This window comes from Caenorhabditis briggsae, assembly GCF_000004555.2.
Source record: "Caenorhabditis briggsae complete genome, chrV, whole genome shotgun sequence".
NCBI classification, from domain to species: Eukaryota; Metazoa; Nematoda; class Chromadorea; order Rhabditida; family Rhabditidae; genus Caenorhabditis; species Caenorhabditis briggsae.
The window spans coordinates 12,527,627-12,543,565 of NC_013488.2; the positions used below are offsets into that span (position 1 = coordinate 12,527,627).

Here is a 15,939-nt window from a genome sequence, read left to right on the forward strand (position 1 = left end):
CTCATTTTTAGCCGGTTCTCATTTTTAGACATTTTCCCTAATAGAAGCCCACCCTATACGTGTATTTGAGCTCAATTATCTCGGTTCCTTTGAAAGATATCAAACAATTTTCAACTAATGAATTATCTTCCTTATATATAAAACGCTAGAGGCGTCTGTCCGTCCTAATGTCCGTCTGTCAACTTTTGAAAAACTTGAAAAATAAATATAAATTTACGTGACCCATTTAGAAAAAGGGAAGAACCAGTAAAAAACTAGATTGAATCGCGCCGAAGGCTCACCAGCTTGCTTGATTATCATAATATTACCTATATTTAATCAGTATTGTCAATTCAAAAAGATCGCACCGGTGAACTCACAAACAAACAAGTAAACAAGGGGGCGGAGCGATCCGCCCCTTTTCGCAAAGACGCCGCGCAGTTTTTCGACGGTATTTTAGCGATGCCGTTTTTCGGTAATTTTTCATCGAATTTCTTCCGAATTGAAGGAAATTCGTCGACTTTGTGAAGGAATATATAACTTTGTTATAATAAAAACTGAGAAACATAATTGGGAAACACTATTCTTTGGTTCAGGGTGAAAATGAAAAGAGCAAGACCATGTGACATATCGAATCCTGCAATGATGAAAATAAGAGGTAGAAAAGCTTCGAGGCCACATAAAGCATAAATTATCATTGCAAAGTTTTCTGAAAACCTGAAAAACTCGATCGGGGAAGTGTTTGGAGTAATTTGTCGACTAACAGCAGATTATTCATCACTTCTTCATAGTTGTGATACCAGAAGGCGATTTTCTTTATTAGTTGATAGATGAATTAGAAAAAATTCGACGAATTTCCTTCAATTCGGAAGAAATTCGATGAAAAATTACCGAAAACCGGCAACGCTAAAATACCGTCGAAAACTGCGCGGCGTCTTTGCGAAAAGGGGCGGATCGCTCCGCCCCCTTGTTCACTTGTTTGTTTGTGAGTTCACCGGTGCGATCTTTTTGAATTGACAATAGACAAATTTTTCATATCTCTCCTAGGAACCGACATAATTAAGTTGGAAGTGTATGTATAGAAAAGAGTTTTATTATGGAAAATACGGTAGTTTGCATATGTTCTAAATATTGAACCGAAAACCTTTGATCTACAAAAACCTTTAGTAACTTTGGAGTACACTCTGGATCTCTTAACTATTTATTGAATCTTTTCACATTCCAACTTGTCCAGTTTCTATGATAAGTGTTTGAGCGAGCTTCAGAGAAAAGAGAGTGCATATGCAACTTTCGCATCTCACTCAGTGTATTTGTATATTTGCTTAATTCTCCATCCACAATTCCCAAATTCATCTATCTTCATTTTTCGACTGAAAAAGTAAGCGAAGAAAAAATTTGAAGCTTTGGTCATTTTCACTCTCATCATTGTCTTCTTCTTCTCTTCCTTCATCCATATATCCCAAACCACTACGAAATAAACGATGAGAAAAGACCCATTTTCTCAATTGCCTCGGGTCTGTTGTCTCTGTGTTCCGGCCGTTATTTCTCTGGTCCAAAAGTCTCGATTACTGGTGAAACCTTATACTTTTTCGAGCGCAGTCAGCCGAAATGTAGAGGAAGACACACAAAACGAAGAAGAAGAAGAGGAATGGGAGGATACTCTTATTTCTGTCTTAATTATAGTACATGTGGTCTTTTTTGACATTGTTTGGTTTTCACTGCCCACGTCTTCTGGAGGATACTTTCAGATTCAATGAAGGTCTTCTAAATTTTTTTTCTAGTACAATCAACATACAGAATCTACCCATCTATTTCTCTTTTATTTTTATCTTTTTTCCAATTTCGGTATGCGGTCGGAAACGTCAAGGTCGACTGTGACGCCTCCCATCACTTCAATTTCCAACCGAACAACAAAAAATCGATCATCATCATCATGCCAGCCTGTCGGTCTGTCGTCGCGGTTTGGTTTCAAAATCGTTACATAATAGCAGGTTGGCAGATTGTTGACAATGGTTTTCTGTTGTAGAGAAAAGGGAGAGAGAGAGCTGAATGTATTGTGTGGTGAAACCAATATAATTCTATATTGGGTATAGGCAGTCATCAGTAGAATGGGACGGGCATGAAAAAATATCTAGAGAGAAACAGAGAAATTTTGAGAGAGAGAGACGAAGCTGCCGATGTCTGTTTGATTGCGCAAGCTCACGCTAGCCTCTCTCTTTCTCTCGATTCTACAAATGTTTCAGTTTTCGTTTTGTGTTGACTGTTGATTCAATCCGACAGCAACTAAAGCCGCAGAAACTATCCGAATACATTGCAAAATGACTTTGGGTTTATTGATCTAATTGTCTTCGGTAAACATTAATTTGGTGGTTCATCAGTGGGCGGAAATTAGAAAACAAACTGATTTTGATCCCTTTTGAAAATTAAGGAATTACAAAATCCTGAATCATCACAACACCTCTACAATTTTCGGTTCCAGAGAACCCTTGGCTTTTGATGCCTTGAATAATTTCCCGTAGTATTGGATGTCGTTTGATTTCTGGTTTCGATGTCTTTTTTTTTGTTTTAGATTCCTTTTTCTGTTCATACTATTTTTGGATTCCTCATTTTTGGTTTTATTCAAAACAACGCATATTTCTGAAGTTATGTACCTCCAGATTTCAGTTTAATCTTTTTTGGAATCTGAAGAGTAAGAATTTGAAACTTCTGCGGCAATTTTTCATCGAAAGAGAGACTAGAAGACGTCACATTCTGAACTCATTGAGTGACACAACACTGGACGTCTCTGGGGACACATCCTCTTCCGTTTTTCCTTCCTTCCAATTCCAAATCCCAAAAATTCTTCTTCCATTTTCTTCTACTCTACTTTCTTTCATTATTTTCCGATTCCAATTTATACCGAATGTCAGGTTGTCGATCTGCCTCTCGTGTTCCCCCATCTATTTCTTCGTCGTCCTCCTCTCCTCATCATCAAATGTGTTTGTACAATACATACATACAATACAGTATGTGTTTGCTCGTCGTCTCTCGCTCCTCTACATTTATATTCTGTGTACGTGTGTACTTGTTTCATTTTTGTCTTCTACTAACTGATTAAAAGCTCGAAAAGTACTCAATTGGAGGTCCTTCCATCCATCCCTCTTTCCCAAAAAAATGTAGAATGTGGAGAAAAAAGAAAAAGAAGAAGAGTAGAGGCGGTTGTGGTGGCTGGCATTGTCGAATCGAATTAGGCACGAAAGGCGCAGCGATGAGACGCACGAGCCATCAAAAAATGGGGGGACAAAAAAGGACTGGTCCTGCTGGTTGTGTATTTTCACGCCTTTCAGAACCATCCTCCTTTTTTTTTTGAAAAAAAACCTGTTGTACTCTTTGCAACTTTCACAATATTTTTCTATTTCTAGTGGTAGCCCTGAACTGTTTGATTGAACTGTATGTGACCTATGATAATTAAGTATATTAGCAGAGACAGTGGAATAGATTAATCTAGTAGAAAGTCAGGGTCATTCGGAAAAGAGGAACGACGCCATTTGTTTTGTTTTGGATTGAACTGGGAACCCTAAACCCCCAAAACAAACGTCCAGATCCTAGGAGAAAGTTTCTAGGTGGAACTTCAAAAAGCTAAGAAAACCTTCTAGATCCTAATTCTCATAGAACTCTTACGGATGACCTTTTTGAAGCTGGAACTACCTTTTTGTACTAACAGATACCCACTTAACTTATTTTGGACTTCTATGTACAGTATAACATGAAATCTAGATCTTGGGTTCCAGCAACTACCAAGGATTTCTGATGCACTAGTGATTCCATTTTTTTTCTCTGATCCTAGAACTCAGTTTTTTGATCGATCTCTTCCCAATCTGTTCGTTTGTTTATTTTTTGGCTAACAGCGGTCTCTGATAAATTAGATCATTGGAAATCAAGATCCCGGGGTTTTGGGAGCAAGAACAATGGCACGATCTCGGCAAGTACGATACATCACACTCGAGATGCTATCAAATTATAACCCTGGCTTTGAAACCATTGCTCCATTTCGAACATCATCCAATTAATAATTCTTATTCTTTGAACCCGCAATCATAAACCACCAGACCAGTAGCATCTGTAAAGTGCGCGACCTTCTCTTCCTCTCCCTTTTCTTCTTCTTCTCGAAATAGTGAAGCGTTCGAAGAGGGCATCCTCCTGCGTCTGTGGTACACAAGGCACTATTTTCATCACCCCCGGGGTCCTCTCTCCCCTCAATCGATCGGATGTGTGCCACCCCTACCCTGCATCTTTTGCGCGCACCAACGGTCCTCTCTAGCGCTTTCTGTGTCTCTGAGAATGCCGCGGTGTCTAGTTTCCACATCATTCCATCTCCGTCTCCGTCACCGCATCCGTCTCCGTCGTTTAGCCAATCCTCTCTCCTCTTACTCCTCCGCCTCGTTTTCGTTTTCTTCTTCTCGTTTTCAATTTCAGCACAGCGTTTTCTGCAACCGTCTTTTCTCTCGCTGTCTCTTTTTATCGTATTGTTTTCTTGTTGTTCTTTTGCGCGAGAACGAATAGAGAACATAAAATAGACGCACATCCCGTTCGTCAGAAAAGAAAAAGTTGCGGTTTACCCGAAATGACGCGTTTTCTGTTTTCTATTTTGCCATTCTCAAATGGGATAGCTGTAAACATGCCAAATTTCGAACCCAACAACAATGCTCTTTCTCCGAGTTTCTGTATCTTTTAGGTTCTATCCATTCTTATCCTATATCCAGCCGAGTTCACTTTTCTGAACTCTTTTTTGATTTTGGCAAAAATAAACATTTTGAGTGGCAGCTAGGCTTTTCTTCTGAAATTTATTTATGGTTTATTAAAGACCTATAAAATTCTCAGACACATTTCGTCATAGTCTTCGAAAGTGTCTTCATATGTTTCTCATATATCTTTTTCCATTTTGTGGATTTATGTATACACATATTGATACATACTGGGGAGCTTCTAATCCCCTCTAATGTAATCTCTTTTTCTTCTAAACCAGCTTCTTTTCTCTTTTTATCGGCTGCTCCCACTCGACACTCATTTGGGCCACAAGAGGGACCCATGTGTATGTTCGGGGCTCTATGTGTGTGTATGTGTTTGAGTGCTGCCCCTCTTTCTGCAGTTGTTGAGGGGGTCCCAGCCGGAGCGGTTGGCCACTACCCTTCTCTTCTTTTTCTGCTTCTTCCCACCACCTCCAACCACTGGGTGCCCTCGTCCCTTCAAAACCAGCAGCCACTGCTCCCATTTTATTCGATTCCTTCCCTTATTTCTGTTTGTGTCTTCGCCCATTACTTTATGTGTTTTCATTGTTTCCTAAACTTTGTCCCTTTTCCATGTTTGGCAGTTGTAGCGCCCAATGGGTCCTCCTACTAATTGGCGATGCTCGAGTTCTGGGTTCTTGGTTCTCAACAATTCTACTTCAGTTCTTTTTGTTTTTTTTTTTCTTGTAGCCGTCTTTTGTCTTTCTCCATGTTACTTCTTTTTCCCTCTTCTTCCTATCCGCTATTTCCATCAACTCGCCAATTCATAAGCCTATTGGCTTAAAATGAATGCGAGGTTTTGCCTCCGTTTCTTTCCCGTTTTTTTACTTCTTCGCTCATTCAATATGAGAAAGCAACCTTCTACATTTTTCAAAATTCTCAGTTTTTCAGCAAAATTTCGGCGGGACTTGCAACGGCGCGAAACGACGTCGGCAATATGGCCCAGGTGAGAATTTTAAATTCATGAAACATCGAAAAAATCTGATCCAGCTAGACAAATAGGATAATTTTGGAAACTCTGGAGCTTAGAATGACATCAAGTTTAAGGATTTGAAAAAAAAACGTGTTCCACAAAACGAAAAAAGTAATCCGAGATTGACAAAACATCAAGAATCTGAATTCCAGGTCGACGTCAATTCCGGCGCCTATAACCAAGAAGAGGACTATGATGACAACTCGTCCGCCCGTCTTTTCGAACGTTCCCGTATTCAAGCACTAGCAAGTGAGTTTTTATATCTTTCTTTTTTCAAATCCATTAGCTTCGTCCGAAACCTATAAAACTTCTTTTTACGACTTTGGCTATAGTACGTTAGCCTTTTTTTGAGACTCTGGTCTCTCGACTAGCTCAAAAAACCCCTCGAGTTTCGCTTTTTCATACTTCCTCTAAACCTCTATTTGAATTTTTTCTTATCAATGTGTTCTTCTAGAAACTGATAACTCAAAAAGTGTCGGCATGCCGTCAACATATTATCTAGAAATCAATAGAAACTCTGATAGAAAAACCTGCAAACAAACAGTTCTTTTCACTAGTATTCACTATTTGGCATGTCGTCTCTTGATGATGACCATCCGACGGTTGAAGTAGATCTTCCCGACGAATATGAAAGTGCTTCTGACTGTGAAGCAAAGGATGACTGCACCTATCTTGGCAATATTCTGAAAGTGGAAAAATCATTAAGAAAGACTAGAGAATCAGTGAGTCCCGGCGTCTATCCCGGGTCCACTGGAGCTCTTTCTTCACTTTCAAATCGTCACACTGACGAGAATAAAGCTCCAGTTAGTGCAGAAGTCTTTGATTCTGTTTGTGGTCGAAAAACTGTGAATTCTATCGATTTGAGGTATAGAGGATTGCGAGGTTTGTACTTTAGGCTCTCCAGAAATGACATCATTCAAAATTTATTGCTCATCATCACTCTCTAAAAATATCTCTAAAAATTGAAGCTAACCTCTCCGAATTTTTCAGATGAACGTGAACTTGTGCAGAAAAAGACGTTCACAAAATGGGTCAACTCACACTTGGTTCGAGTCAGCTGCAAAGTACAAGTAAGTATCAGAAATGCCTGGGCCAGGTCCTAATATACAATTAATAATTTCAGGACCTCTATATGGATATGCGAGACGGAAAAATGCTCCTCCGACTCCTTGCAGTTCTCTCTGGTGAACGCCTGGTAAGTCGGATTTGATTTGATTTGATTCTTTCGAAATCGAGACGTCTTCTCTTCTTTTTGGAAGGCATTGTGCAAAAAAAGAAGAATTTATCTTCCTTGCCATCTTCTCTCTTTTCTGTTGCACCCAAAAATGAAGAAGGGCCAACAAAAAAAGGAAGAAGAATAGGAATTTCTCCAAAGAAACTCTTCTGGTAGAAGAGATAGACTAACCCAGTAGGAGACTAATTGAATGAAAACAAGAAGAATTGAAACAAAATCAAAACGTTTTTGAAATTTTCAGCCGAAGCCGACACCGGGAAAAATGCGTATCCACTGTCTCGAGAACGTCGAAAAGGGTCTGCAGTTCTTGCGCAACCAACATGTGCATCTCGAAAACTTGGGTTCACACGATATCGTTGACGGAAACTCACGTCTCACGCTGGGTCTCATCTGGACGATCATCCTCAGATTCCAGATCCAAGACATCACTTTTGAAGACGCTGACAATCATGAGACACGTTCAGCGAAGGAAGCGTTATTGTTGTGGTGCCAGATGAAAACGGCTGGATATCCAAATGTCAATGTCAAAAACTTCTCGACCAGTTGGAGAGATGGTCTTGCATTCAATGCACTTATCCATAAACATAGATCTGATCTCGTCGATTACGATAATCTCCAGAAATCCAATGCTCTTTATAACTTGCAATCTGCATTCGACACTGCAGAAAATCAATTGGGATTGGCCAAGTTCCTCGATGCCGAAGATGTGAACGTTGATCAACCTGATGAGAAATCAATCATCACTTACGTAGTTACCTATTACCATTATTTCAATAAACTCAAACAGGATAACATCCAAGGAAAACGTATCGGAAAAGTGATCAATGAGCTCATGGAAAATGACAAAATGATCAACCGATATGAGACTCTTTCATCCGATTTGCTCGATTGGATACATGCCAAGATCCAACTTCTCAACGATCGTCACTTCGAGAATAATTTGGAAGGAGTCCAGAAGCAGCTCACTGAGTTCAACGACTACCGTACTCAAGAGAAACCACCAAAGTTTGATGAGAAGGGAGAATTAGAAGTACTTCTGTTCACTCTTCAATCAGCAATGCGTGCCAACAATCAAAGACCTTTTGTGCCGAGAGAAGGAAAATTGATTGCAGACATCAATAGAGTGAGTTAGAAGTTTCTACTAAAATCAATTGATTTTCAACATTTTTCAGGCATGGCAATCCCTTGAAAAAGCAGAACACGAGCGCGAGCTTGCACTGAAAGAAGAACTCATCCGCCAAGAGAAACTCGAACAACTCGCTGCTCGATTCAACAGAAAGGCTGAGATGCGTGAGACTTGGCTCACTGAGAACCAACGTCTCGTCAGTCAAGACAACTTTGGGAACGACTTGTCCTCCGTCGAAGCTGCCACCAAGAAGCACGAAGCCATCGAAACAGACATCTTCGCCTACGAGGAACGTGTTCAAGCAGTGGTTGCCGTTGCCGGAGAACTCGAAGCTGAAAACTACCACGACCAAGCAAAGATCAACGAGAGAAAAGAAAATGTTCTCAAGCTCTGGAACTATCTCTTCCAGCTTCTTTTGGCTCGCAGAGTTCGTTTGGAGCTCTCTATGGCTATTCAAAAGATCTTCCACGATATGCTTCTTACCCTCGATCTTATGGATGACATCAGAAGCAGACTTCTAAGCGAAGACCTTGGTGCCCATCTCATGGACGTTGAAGATTTGCTTCAGAAACATGCTCTTCTCGAGTCTGATATTAACATCATTGGTGAACGCGTCAACAACTCCATCGCTCAATCGCAACGATTCCGTAACGAAGATGGACCAGATGGAAGTGGCTACAAACCAGTTGAGCCAGGAACCATTGACGAGAGATGCGACACTCTACAACAGAAGTACAAGGAGCTTCTCGAGTTGGCTGCTGAACGCAAACGACGTCTTGAAGATAACAAAAGGCTCTGTCAATTCTGGTGGGATGTTGCCGAGTTGGAACACGGAATCAAGGAACAAGAACAAGTTCTTTCTTCCACCGACACTGGACGCGACATCGTCACTGTCTCTCATTTGTTGGCCAAGCATAAGAACGCTGAGAACAATCTCAGAGATTTGGAGAAGTATCTCGACCGTCTCGATGTTTCCGGAAGGGAATTGCAAGATGAGAACATTCCAGGAAGTGACAACATTCCTCCAAGACTTGCTGAGATTCGCGACTACATCAACAAGCTCAAGGAACTCTCTGCTGCTCGAAAAGAGAGACTTGCTGGTGGAGTCGAATACTACCAATTCTTCACCGATGCCGATGATGTTGACCGTTACTTGTACGACACTCTCCGCGTTATGTCATCTGAAGACGTCGGAAAAGACGAAGGAACTGTTCAACTTCTTCTCAAGAAACACGATGATGTCACCGACGAGTTGCAAAACTTCGACCAACACATCAAGGTTCTTCACGCCAAGGCCGAGTCTCTTCCACAAGAAGCCAGAGAACATCCAGACATCAGACAACGTTTGGATACCACTCTCAGACAGAAGGCCGAACTCGAGAATCTTGCACAACTCCGCAAGCAAAGACTCATCGATGCTCTTTCTCTGTACAAGTTGTACTCAGATGCCGATTCTGTCGAATCCTGGATCGATGAGAAGGGGAAACTTTTGGCTACATTGGTCCCAGGACGCGATATCGAAGAGGTTGAGATCATGAAGCACAGATTCGATACTCTTGAGCAAGACATGAAGAACCAAGAAGCCAAGGTTGCTAATGTCAACGATTTGGCTCGCCAGTTGTTGAATGTGGAACATCCAAACTCCGACGATATTCTTCACCGCCAAAACAAACTCAATGCTCGCTGGGCTCAACTCCGCGACATGGTCGATCAAAAGAGAAACGAACTCGAGAGAGCGCACCGTTTGGAGACCTTCCGTATCGACTGCCAAGAAACTGTCACCTGGATCGAGGACAAGACCCGTGTTCTCGAGGATTCGGATGCGTTGACCAACGATCTTTCTGGAGTTATGAAGCTTCAAAGAAGACTCTCCATGATGGAACGCGACTTGGGAGCCATCCAAGCCAAGCTCGATTCGCTCCACAAAGAAGCTGATGACATTGAGAGAGAAAGACCACAAGAAGCTCAAGCCATCAGAGAAGATATCAAGAGAATTCACCAAGTATGGGATATCCTCAACAAGAAGGTTCGCGAGCACGAGGCCAAACTCGATGAGGCTGGAGATCTTCAACGATTCCTCCGTGATTTGGATCACTTCCAAGCTTGGCTCACCGCTACCCAGAGACAAGTTGCTTCTGAAGAAGAGCCACAATCCTTGGCCGAAGCTGAACAACTTCTCAACCAACACGCTGCTATCCGTGAGGAGATCGATGGATACGCTGAGGATTACAAGAAAATGCGTGCTATGGGAGATCGTGTTACCCAAGATCAAACCGATCCACAGTACATGTTCCTTCGTCAACGTCTCGCTGGACTTCAAGAAGGATGGGAAGAATTGCAGCGTATGTGGGACAACAGACAACACCTTCTCTCACAAGGACTCAATCTTCAAATGTTCCTTCGCGATGCCAAGCAAGCCGAAGTTATGCTCTCCCAACAAGAGAACTATCTTGCCAAGGACGACGTTCCACAATCTTTGGAGCAAGCCGAGAACCAACTCAAGAGACACCAGGACTTCATCACCACCATGGATGCCAACGACGAAAAGATCCGTGCAGTTGGAATGTTCGGAGATCAACTCTGCCAAGACGGTCACTACGCCGCTGACAAGATCCACAAGAAGGCCAGAAACATTGATGAGCGTCGTGGGGCTAACCGTGAGAAGGCTCAGGAAGTACTCAAGAAGTTGAAGGATGCTCTGTCTCTCCAACAATTCTTGTCTGATTGTGACGAGTTGAGAGAATGGATCGAGGAGAAGATGATCCGTGCTCAAGACGAGACCTACAGAGATGCCAAGACCATCACTTCCAAGTTCGTCAGACATCAAGCATTCCAATCCGAGCTTGCTGCCAACAAAGAACGTCTGGATCAACTCAAACATGCCGCCATCAATCTTGGAGACGACAAGCCAGAATATCATGGAACCATTGATCCACAAATTGAAGAGCTTGCAACTCAATGGGATGAGTTGGAGAAGACCACCGAGGAGAAGGGACAAAAGTTGTTCGATGCTAACCGTCAACAATTGTACGTTCAAAGCATTGCTGATATGAAGGAATGGGCTACTCAACTTGAGAATGAGATGACTCGTGAAGATCAACCAGCTGATCTTACCACTGTTAACGTGGCTATGCAGAAGCAGCATTTGATCGAGACAGAAATGATCAAGAAGGCTCAACACATCGACCAGTTGATGGAAATGGAACCACAACTCGAGGAGCTCCATCCAGAAGAGCTCGAAAATATCAGAGCTCATCGTTTGGCTGTTCAAGAACAACTTCAACGCCTTCAAGCTCCATTGGACGATCGCCGCAAAGCTTTGGAGAGAAAGAAGGCTGCATTCCAATTCGGACGCGATGTCGATGATGAGAAGCTGTGGATCTCGGAAAGACTTGTGCTCGCCAGAGCTCAAAATCTTGGAGAAAGTCTTCCAGATTGTCATCGTCTCCAGAAGAACCTCCAACTTCTCTCCAACGAAATCGATAATCACGAGCCATGGATCAACCAAATCTGCAATAATGGCCAAGAACTGATCGATGAGGGACATGCCAATGGACCAGCATTCGAGAAGAAGATCCAAGAATTGCGAGCTGCTTGGCAAGAGTTGAAGGACGCTGTCAAGGATAGAAAGGGTGATCTTGGAGAGAGTGAGAAGGCTCATCAATTCTTGTACGATTGCGGAGAGGCTGAGGCCTGGATGTCCGAGCAAGAATTGTACATGATGCAAGATGAACGAGGCAAAGACGAGTTCTCCACCAAGAACCAGATCAAGAAACACGAACGTCTTCAAAGCGACATCGACAAATTTGCTGATACCATCCGTGCTCTTGCTACCAAAGCTCATAAGTTCGTCGAAGAGAAGTCACCACTCAGCGAACAAATCACCGTTCGTCAAGCTCAAATCGAGAAACTTTATGCTGGACTTCAAGATCTGTCCAAGGAACGCAGAAAGAGACTTGAGGAGACCCTGGAACTCTACGCTTTGCACCGTGAGATCGACGACCTTCTTCAATGGATCGCCGATAAGGAAGTTGTTGCTGGAAGTCAAGAGAATGGACAAGACTACGAACACGTCCAGATGCTTCAAGAAAGATTCCAGCAGTTTGCTCGTGATACTGAGAACATTGGATCTGAACGTGTTGCTAATGCTAATGACGGATGCGATTCTCTCATTGCTCACGGACATACAGACGCTCCAACCATTGCTTTGTGGAAGGATTCGTTGAATGAGGCTTGGGAGAATCTACTTGAGTTGATGGACACCCGTGCCCAGATTCTTGAAGCTTCTAGACTCCTCCACAAGTTCTACCACGATTGCCGTGATTGCCTATCCAGAATCATGGAGAAGACCCATGCCATGCCCGAAGACCTTGGACGTGACTCGAGCAGTGTTGGAGCCTTGTCGAGGAAACATCAAAACTACCTCAAGGACATTGCTGCTATTGGAGAACAAGTTGCTCAGATCGAGAGAGATGCTGCTGAACTTCGAGATGGATATGCTGGTGATAAGGCTTTGGATATTGGATCTCGTGAAAGTGAAGTCGTCAAGGCCTGGAGACATCTCCGCGGACTCTGTGACGCCCGTACATCTCGTCTCGTGGATACTTCCGATCTGTTCAAGTTCATGAATATGGTCCGTGATTTGTTGTTGTGGATGGATGAGGTGAAGAGAGAAATGAACTCACAAGAGCGACCGAAGGATGTCTCTGGAGTCGAGCTGCTCATGAACAATCATCAATCTCTCAAGGCTGAAATCGATGCTCGTGAGGAAAATTTCAACGCTTGCATCTCGTTGGGAAGAGATTTGCTCAACAGAAAACATTACGCTTCGAGCGAAATCGAAAAGAAATTGATCAAATTGACAACCGAAAGAGCCGAAATGATGCGCAGATGGGAAGATCGTTGGGAATATCTGCAGCTCAGTAAGTTATCTTTAACTAATTCTGTATTACTAATTCGTTTTGTTTAGTCTTGGAAGTGTACCAATTCGCCCGCGACGCTGCTGTCGCCGAATCTTGGCTCTTCGCCCAAGAGCCCTATCTCATTTCGAGGGAATACGGTAGAAACCTCGAAGAAACCATCAAACTCATCAAGAAACATGAGGCGTTCGAGAAATCTGCACTCGCACAAGAAGAACGATTCTTGGCACTCGAGAAGTTGACAACGGTAAGTGAGAAGAGAGTCATCAAGAGACGGACGGAGTGAGACGAGAGAAAGAGAGGGGGGGGGAAAGCGGCAGGCATTTAAACGCACTTTGAGTAGAGACGAGAGATGCACGCGTGGCGCAGTCGGGTAAACCGCTGCGTGCCGTTTGCCTGGTTCGGGTTCGACCCACCCGCTGGCCTCGATGATGATTCACCTAGCTCACTCAGACATGATAACTGGTGATAACTTCTTTCCCCGTCTTAGAGACCCTTTTCTGTTTTTTAATCGTATTTTCGAAATTTGTTAATTTCAGTTCGAGTTGAAAGAGAATCAACACCGCGAGGAAGAAACTCAAAAACGACGAGGACCGGCTCACATCGGCAGTCCTTCAAGGTCTACTCCAGCCGCAGAAACATCTTTCGGCGCCCAGGATGATGGTAAGTTTTTTTTTAACGTTACATATGCATATTTGGTTGTGTGCATTAACCAACTTCCTTAGTGTGTTGTGTTTGTTCTGACCCGTTGTGTGCTTGTTTCAGACGCCGACATAACCCACAGCAGTTTGGAGAGTCACCGAAAGACTTCACATGGTCAGAGTTGTTATTTTTTTTCTTGTTTCATTTATCCTAATCCAATCCATAGTGTTACCTCAATGTTTTTCGACACCAACATACTCATCTTTAATTTTGTAGTCTTTTTGTATCGTGCCGTATTCTTTCAGAGAAACGATTGGCACACTCCGAATCCAGCAGCTGGCGGAAATCATTGGCGCGCGCGCCAAAGTTCGACAACAAGGATCCAAAGGGTATAGTTGTTGTGCTTCTTCGTAGTTCTTATTGATGTAGTGAAATAAATTTGAATTGAATTTTGACCTATATATCTGTCGCTTTTGAAAGATGTTAAAAGGAGTCTGTTGCTCAGTTCTAAATTAGAACTCCTAATTAAATAATTTTTAGGAGCCAAACAAGGAGAAGCATTCGAAGGAACGCTTATCAGAAAGCACACTTACGAGAGTCTCGACCGGAAAGCGGCCAACCGCTCATGGGAGAAATTATACGCAGTGTTGCGACAGAATGAATTGGCATTCTACAAAGATCCAAAGCATAGGTGAGTGTCTTTGCAAGTACTCAAATTTTTTAAATAATTCCACTTTTCAGGGACGAATCCGTACATGGAGAACCCCCAATGGCACTACCAGGATGCTCTGTCAACGTGGCATCTGACTACCAGAAGAAGAAGAATGTTCTGTCGTTGAGGTTACCAGTTGGAGCCGAATATCTTTTGCAATGTGGCAGTGAAGAAGACATGCAGAGATGGCTCACCGAATTACAAGTCGCCACTGGACAAGCTCAATTGGAAGAAGCTAGTCGATCACAAACACTTCCAGGTAAAAAAATTGTTTAAAGATTGAAATTAAGTTCAAATAATTTCAGAACAAGGCAGTGCCACCAAGAAGAAGGGAGGATTCTTCTCCCGAAGCAAGAAGTAAACAGTAATCAGTGGGACGATATCAATGCATCGAGGTCGAGCTGGCTTGATTCGATAGATTCAATGTAGCATAATTTGGTTGTCCATCGGCATGATATCCAAGTGAAAACTTAATGAAAATCTTGGCGAATCTCTCCATCCCGATCCACGAAACAGTCTTTCTTTCAAAACCAACAACTTCAGCCTTCATTTATCCGTTTATGAACCATTTTTGTTATATCCGTCCCTCCTTTTTTCTGTTTTCTTTTTGTCTCTTTTCTTTTTCAAATTTTTTTCTTGCTCTCCATCCCAGTCAGCCAATGAGCTCCACATTTCATACGGTTTCGTTCTTCCCATTCTTCGTTTTGTTTTGTTTCTCCTGCTCTCCCACCCCATTAGGCATTAATATTATATTCGTTTTCAATTCTTTTCATTTTTCCCCTATTTCTCTTAAAATTGCTTAGTCTCTTAAATGCAGATTACAAGTCGTAGAACCAAAGATAGACCTTGTGATGTTTGGCATCGTATTCTATTCATTTAATTCGAAATAGTTTGGGAATCGGCATCCTGATTATTTCATTTTGAATTCGAATTCCACAAGAACGATATTTTTTGGAAATACGGGCGGCCATTCGAAACTCGGTTTTATCTTTTCTCTTCTCCCAAAGACTCTTATTCTTGTAGTTTATCGTGCCTATGTTTTGTTTTTATTTTCCCTTCTACTTCTTTCCAGCTTCACACTGCTTTTCATTTCAAAAAATCTCCCCCGTATTTTTCTTCCAATTTTCATCACCATACACCAATTTTATTGGTTCTCATTTGGCACCAAAGACCCTCGCTTTCATTTTCCTAGACTTCAAAGAATTTTCCACTTTTTCTTTCACACGAATAAAAAAGATTACTGTAGTAGATTCTTACCCAGAAAAGGCGGAAATATCTAGAGCTTTGTATCAGTGTTTTTTTGTCCTATGTCTCAATCCGTGTGACCCCTTCAAACCCCTTTCTGTCTCACAACTGCCTTTTTTGTTCTAACGATCTGCTAATCCATTACTTGCTTTCTTTGCTCTATCCAATTGTTCTCTAATTCCCTAAAAACTCTTTCTAACCAGCATCACAAAGTCCCGCCCCTTTATGTGTCACCAACTCTCCCTACAGTAATCCCACACAGAGGAAGCAGTGAGACCCAGAATTTTTATGAGAAAATTCGCTTGTCCTTCCTTCGATTGCCCCCATCCCATCTAATTTTATT

The 15,939-nt window shown here is 42.3% G+C and overlaps 3 protein-coding genes across 3 annotated transcripts; 1 reads left to right on the top strand and 2 right to left on the bottom strand.

The window, feature by feature from the left end:
* Window positions 1–2,428: 2,428 nt before the first annotated feature.
* Window positions 2,429–2,918, bottom strand: CBG27153 (the record flags this gene model as incomplete). The annotated part of the gene is made up of 2 exons (XM_045237855.1): window positions 2,429–2,531; window positions 2,773–2,918. 2 exons carry the CDS (start codon window positions 2,916–2,918, stop codon window positions 2,429–2,431), a joined length of 249 nt encoding a protein of 82 aa, XP_045100175.1.
* A 325-nt stretch (window positions 2,919–3,243) lies between these two features.
* CBG27154 lies at window positions 3,244–5,852 on the bottom strand (the record flags this gene model as incomplete). Its single annotated transcript, XM_045237856.1, has 5 exons — window positions 3,244–3,354; window positions 4,052–4,411; window positions 4,842–5,062; window positions 5,091–5,220; window positions 5,823–5,852. 5 exons carry the CDS (start codon window positions 5,850–5,852, stop codon window positions 3,244–3,246), a joined length of 852 nt encoding a protein of 283 aa, XP_045100176.1.
* Window positions 5,853–6,290: 438 nt separating this feature from the next.
* On the top strand, window positions 6,291–14,712 carry Cbr-unc-70 (the record flags this gene model as incomplete). Its single annotated transcript, XM_045237857.1, has 12 exons — window positions 6,291–6,600; window positions 6,709–6,788; window positions 6,842–6,913; window positions 7,194–8,075; window positions 8,125–13,000; window positions 13,048–13,244; window positions 13,537–13,660; window positions 13,763–13,813; window positions 13,945–14,028; window positions 14,180–14,330; window positions 14,381–14,610; window positions 14,657–14,712. The coding sequence occupies 12 exons, from the start codon at window positions 6,291–6,293 to the stop codon at window positions 14,710–14,712; spliced, it is 7,113 nt and encodes a 2,370-aa protein (XP_045096648.1).
* Window positions 14,713–15,939: the final 1,227 nt, after the last annotated feature.